Source organism: Miscanthus floridulus, chromosome 13 (genome assembly GCF_019320115.1).
Source record: "Miscanthus floridulus cultivar M001 chromosome 13, ASM1932011v1, whole genome shotgun sequence".
NCBI lineage: Eukaryota > Viridiplantae > Streptophyta > Magnoliopsida > Poales > Poaceae > Miscanthus > Miscanthus floridulus.
Window position 1 is genome coordinate 74,197,516 of NC_089592.1, and position 6,749 is coordinate 74,204,264.

The window sequence follows — 6,749 nt, forward strand, 5'->3', positions numbered from 1 at the left end:
TCCTAAAAAAATAAGAATCAGGTGGGAAAATGAGAATGAGATCCAAGCACTTGGATTCTAGCTAGAATGAGATTTTTTTTATCCAACTATCTATCTAAACGTTGCTATTTGGAGATTCTCACTATACAACAATAATCCAAGATCCAAGCACTATCACTCTCTTTTTAATCTAGAATTCAGATTCTACATCACTATCTAGATTACTATAAGAATGAGACCCAAACAGTACATAAATCATATTAGAAGATTAATTTTTTAGGTAGACTTTGCAAGTCAGAACAATAGATTTTATATTCTTCTAAAACATTGTACATTAATCAATAGGATAGGCAAAATATTATAGAACAATTAATGCAAGGTTTTCAAGATTTATCGAGGAGTGTTTTCTCTTACAAATGACCAACGGTTGTTGGTCCCCTATTTATAATTTCCTTAACTTCTTCAGTTTAAACTAGGCAATCCCCTAGAATTATTTATTAAATGCCCAATGACTTTTTAGGGAATGTTAGCAGAAAGAGTATTGGTGGATAGACCGTTGTCCCTGTCGGAGCAGAATGTCCAATTAAACTAAATAAAAACTAGGCATTTGAGAAAAAAAATCGTGAAGAAGGATAATAATCCTCGGTTACAGTTTGAGGAAATGCTAGGAAAATATTACTCCATCCGTTCCAAATTATAAGTCGCTTTAACTTTTTTTTAGTACATTCATTTTGCTATGCATCTAGATATAATAATATGTCTAGATACATAGCAAAATGGATGAACTAAAAAAGTTAAGCGACTTATAATTTGAAATGGAGAGAGTAAATGTCATGCAACGACATGATAGAGTTGATATATATCTTGACAACTATGCCCATATGGTGTTACAGTGTATAACAACAGTAGAAACCCTTCCCTAGCTTTTTGCAGAAATCTCCTTTCTGTAGAGTTTGCATTGGTCCATAGACAAAGAAAAGTTACCCCCCTGATAGAAGCACCTAGATCATTTGTTGTATTTTTTATCCTTCTCTCTTCCTTTTGTAATGTCTTGTTAACTTTTTTTCTAATTTCTCACAGTAGGGGACCCTCCCCTCTTGTTTACATAAAAACTTTCCCCATCAAAGGTAAAACATGTTAGAGCATCTCTAATGGTTATAGAGTGTTATGGCAATAAGGATGTACATGTTACCGAACCCATCGCTCTCGCGTGCATACTCCTTTCATCACAGAAGTGGAGGGGGGGGGGGGGGGGAGGCAACGCCAGCCAATGGAGCAACCTTGGTGACTCTCTTACTTGTCTTTCTTCTCTAGCTCTAGTTTTATTCCTGTCTCTAGCTCCTCATCATCCTATGGGGGCATCTGGTGTGTGACGGGGGAGTTGTGGAATGTGAAGAGGTCAAACCAGTACACATAATTAGTTAGGGGGATGGGGGCACCGAATCCTCGAGTGTACACACCAAGGGTCCCATGTGCGGTGGCAAGAGTGGCGACATGTCACCCAGTGTACATGGTGGCTAGTGTTAGTGTTGATCTCTCCAGCTCGGCCCAACGGCCTAGTTGGGCCTTGACCTCGCGCCCTGATCAAGGGCGCCCAACCCTACATGGTTGGTGGGCCCCATTGCACTGCGCTATAAAGAGAGGTGGGGGCCGGCGGCTCTCAGTATGAGGTTCACCATGAGCCGCCACACCCACCAACAAACCCAATCCGATCTAGTGAGGGGCGCAGCAAGCGACGAGAAGCTCCACTGCCATCTTCACCGCCGCCTCTGGCCACCACTGCACTGCGACTAACCTCAACACCATCACCACGACACCACCGACCTGGACTACATCACCTTCGCCATGGCTACGTCGAGCTCTTCCTCCAAGCCCGCGGATGGTCAGTGACATCTCACCTCCCTTCCTCTCTCTCTAGATCATGTTCTAGAAAGTTTTTATCCTGTATGTAAGGTTGTACCCGCTAGATCTATGCCTAGGTGATCCACTATGTCTATCATTGGTATCAGTTAAGCCAGGTCTAGGAGTAGATCTAGGATTTGGGGTAGAATTAAGAAGGAGGTGATTCGATTTGATTCGATTCGGATTAAACCTAACCCTAGAAATACCAAATCTCGAGCAAACCCGAAACCCTAACCCTAAAGAACATGGACGGATCAGGAGAGGGATTCACCAGGGCTCCTCCACCGTCGTCGCGTGGGAAGAAAGCCCCACCATCGCGTGGGAGAACGAGCCGAGCCACACGCTGTCGGGCAAAGAGTGCCGCCGCAGTGGCTCAGGCTCAGGGCACCGACGCAAGGCCGCTCGACGGTGGCATGCTTAGCCTCAGGCGAACGCGCGCGCCGATGAGGGGCCTATGGCAGCGCTGCTATCTCTCCTTCGTCCGCCATGGACGGTCACCCCTGATGCTCTCGTCACTCAATGCGGCGCTGAGAAGGAAGCAAGGGGAGGGAGAAAGCAAATGCTCTAGGGTTCAGGAGGAGCGACCGGGGAGGGGTTTTTGTTCCGCCGAAGCGCATGGAGAACCATCGGATCGGATTCGACGGCTGACAGCGCTCAGGCCTGCTTTAGGCCTAGGCGAGCGAAGAGATTCTTGGCCTAGGCCCAGGTTGTGGCCTGGGTGTGGGGGAGCGGGCGCGCACATCGCGCGAAGTAGGCCGCTGGGCTGAGTTTTGTCGCTAGGCCACCGTGTTTTTGTTGGGCTACGCACTGCTATTATGGAATGGGCTGCGGGCTGTGTTCCCCAGGCCAGGCCAAATGAATGCTGATTTTAAGTTTTATCCTTTTCAGAATCATTCTTTTGATGAATTTCGTTAAGTTTTGAGTTAATATCTCTGTTTAAATTTGAACCCTCACAAGAATTTATTGAGAGAGTAGTCAAGCACAAAGAAATGCTTATGATAATATTAATTTTAAGATTATCTTTCATATTTCCGCTGCGAAGTTAATGCTTATTATCTTCTAATTAAATTCGAATCAACGGGAGAATTTAATTTGAAGAGTAGTTATTTTTTGTTTAGTAAATTATTATTATGTTTATCCTCTAATTTCAATTGGAACCAACCAAAAAATTTAAATTGGAGGAGTAGTTATATTTATTTAAGTTAATTTATGATATTGCTCTTTTTCTGACCAACGTTGATAATAGCAATATTATAATTTTGTTCATGAGTTTTTCCATGCATTAGTTCTATTTCTGCCGAACGGTGATGTAGAATTAATATAGAAGCATATTGTATGTTTTAATTTTGACCAATGTTAAATTACGGCATGCAATTATTATGTCATGTTTTCTCACTTTCTCTGATGATGTTTTCAGGACTCAATCCTATGGCATTCATCTCACACATTCCGCCTCTTGAAGGGGGAAACTATTGCGTATGGCAAGAGAAGTATGAGTTGGCACTTGCGCTGTTCGAGAATGACCTAGCACTTACCTCTCTGTATCGTACTAAGCCAGTGGACCCGGTGAGGGCAGAGAATGAAACTGATGCTGGTTTCACTGCTCAGCAGCGAGATCATGTAGAAGTGAGAATGAAATATGATCTTGATCGTAAGAAGTGGGACATTTTGAACAGTAAGTGCTTGATGGTGGCTAAGTCCACTATTTCAGATGCAATAAGGGGATCAATCCTAGATTGTGACACCGCCGCCGAGTATCTCAAGAGAGTGGAGAGTCAGTTTACTGGCTCTTCAAAGGCTTATACTAGCACCCTAATTAAGAAGTTATTCAATGAGAAATACTCTGGTGGAGGGATAAGAGAGCACATATTAAAGATGAGCAACACAACATCCAAGCTCAAGCCAATGGATTTGAGGCTCAAAGATGAGTTCCTGATTCATCTATTTTTTGCTTCTTTGCCTAAAGAGTATGAAACTTTTGTTGTTAATTACAACATGTAGCCCGATAAATGGGACATTGAGAAGCTCATTGCCATGTGTGTGCAAGAAGAGAAGAGGCTTAAAAGCTCACATGGTGACTCTGCTAACCATATGAAGGACTATAAAAAGAAGAACTTTAACAAGAATGCCAAACCTCAAGGAAAAGCCCCTCAGAATAATCACCATTAGAAGAACAACAATGTCCAAGTTGACAAGGATCAATGCAAATAGTGCAAGAAGTATGGACATTACCAGAAGGACTGCCCAGATTTCCTGAAGAGCCTTTTGAAGAGAGGTGAGGACATTACTACATTAATAGATGAGTCCTTGTATTTAAGTTATTCAAAATCTACTTGGAGGATTGACTTAGATGCAAATATTCATGTTGCAAATTCATTACAGGGATTCCATACGAGGAGGACCCTGCAAAGAGGAGAAAGAAGAATTAAAGTAGCAAATAGAGTTGAAGCTAAAGTTAAAGCCATTGGAGATCTCTCTCAGTCTCTAGAAATAGATGATGGTTCTATACTTCAGCTTTCAGATGTCCTTTATGCACCCTCTTTGCGTAGAAATTTGATAAGTGTTTCATGTCTAGACGATGATGGATATGATTGCCATTTTGGTAATGGCAAATGTCAGATTGTGTTTAATAATAAGTGTGTTGGCCTTGCCTTCCGACAAGACAAGCTTTATTTGTTATCACTTACTGAGAATGTGAATGTTGTGAGCACTGAGAATGAGAATGCCTCTGTAACACCCTCGGTGTTACATTGTACAATTTTTGCTAAAACACTGCATGAGCATCATACTTATGTGCAAATGTGTGTAACATAAAGTATAAATCAATGTACGGCACTTGAAATATTTATACGAAACAAGAAACAAATGTTACATTTCATGTCGCATAATATCATTTAGTATTCTAAGCGAATTCTTATCGAACAAAAATGCGATAGAACGTTTATGCAAACTTTGATAAAGTTGGTAGTATGTACTTCATAGGCGATGATCAACTAGGTGCGGTCGAGGACAAGGTTCGCTAGCTAGTATATCGAGTAGGTCAGAATTGGAATTCGACGTGAAACCGTTTGAAGTTTAAGTCATTTCGCGTAAGTTGAAAATGGGTCGACGAAGCCGCATTTGGCAATTTTTGTAGAGCGATCGGCTTAAGAAGTGGTGTGATGTCGTGGCTTAGGTCGATAGCTCTATGTACCCACTAGAGTATAGAAGAAGTGGTTTGGTGTTTGGACCTTCGGGTAGGATTTTTTCGACAGCTTTAAAAAGCATGCATGTCACCTATTTTGAACAGAGCCAGCGTTGGCCACGGTCACCGCTGCTACTGGCCTACCTAGCGCGTGCCATCATGCCGGCCTCATCCTCACTGTTGCCCCTATGCTAGCACCTCATGCACGTGGTCCTTACGCTGCTGGCCACGGCCGCCGGCCACCACGTGCTGGTGCACGGTTCACACCGCCGCTGCTGATGTGCCGCATCTGGGACACCGCCCGTGCCCTGCCTTGCGCTGGCCGGACATGCCACCGGGTCCTACGCTGTAGCTCGGGTGGATGTATCTGCCCGGCACTCACCACGCACGCACATAAGCGCACTGCGCCTGAGTCCTGGTAGCTCTGCCTCACCGTCGCATCGCACGACACCCCAGTCGCACTACGCACCGTCCATCGCCACGCCCGGCACTGCTCCTATTGACTCGCCATGGCTACACGCACATGGGACGACTGCCTACTTCACCAGTGCGTCCATGTCCGTTGCCATGCTACGCCATGATATCCCCTGCCTTGCCAGCCTCTATGGCAACAGCGCCAAACCGACACGCCTAATTTTCCCTGCTCCTCTATCGCTAGGCCGTGCCATGACTACACGCAGTGCTGGCCAAGGCAGTGAGATTGCATATGCCTTGGGATGGAGTGAGTACTTAGCCACACGCCAAAAGCGTCCACTATTGTTGCTGGCTGTTGCCAAGCCCAAATTGGATGGTTCCGTCGTCGGCGACCGTTTTAAGACCTATAGCAGCGCCGTGAAATTTCCCTCACCCACGTCCACTACTGTCCAATTCCTTGACACTAAAGCTTCACCCCGTTCCACTCTACCATGTGCGCGCCCTAGTTTGCACTGCTGCGGCCTGCCCAATGCTGCCACCGTAGTCATGCCATCACTGCCGTCACAAAGCCCACCGAGTGCCCATGGCTAGGTCCACTCGAGCAGCCTCCAGTCAAGACACCAAGGCTAGTAAGCTTAGGGTGGGCCATTGTTGCCTATCCGTGAGTTGGTTCGTGCTATCGATGTTGTGGCTCATGGGAACGCATCTGCCGTCGTAGGGAGAGGACCATCGCCGAGGAGGGAACTCGGGGCAATGCCCCTATTCGCCGTATCGCCTCCAGTCGCTGCGCGTTGATGTCAAGGTAATCATCGACCCCTTAGATTGGAGTTGGAGGGTCGAATGGGGCCGGCGTAGCTGCCCGATGCCCACGCCATCGCGCCGGTGCGCGCACAGGTGCCGGGGGACGTTGCCACGGCGAAGAAGGGAAAGGAGATGGTGGTAGATGTAAAACCTATGACTCGCCATAATAGTGCTCAGGTTAGTTGTGCGAACAGGGGAAATCATGGGGGCTTCTTCGCTAATGCGCCAGACGCGCACGGCTCCGCTGTGGGCCGCCTGCGTTGGGCCACGTCGCGCGACGCAATGTGGGCCACGCCGGTGGCTACGTGCGCGCATGGGAGGGCGGTCGAGTTGGGCCAAGCCAGCGCTAGCGTGGGCCACAAAATCGAAAGCGGTTTCATCTTTCCAGTGAATTTGTTAATTTGTTAATGCTTATTCAATTTAGTTTTCAAGCTAAACTTTGATAATTTGTAGTAAATTGTGTAGTGGT

At 46.0% G+C, this 6,749-nt stretch overlaps 1 protein-coding gene across 1 annotated transcript; it reads left to right on the top strand.

The window, feature by feature from the left end:
- The first annotated feature begins 1,824 nt into the window (after positions 1–1,824).
- On the top strand, positions 1,825–3,882 carry LOC136500035 (uncharacterized). The gene is made up of 2 exons (XM_066495474.1): positions 1,825–1,861; positions 3,299–3,882. Exons 1-2 carry the CDS (start codon positions 1,825–1,827, stop codon positions 3,880–3,882), a joined length of 621 nt encoding a protein of 206 aa, XP_066351571.1.
- Positions 3,883–6,749: the final 2,867 nt, after the last annotated feature.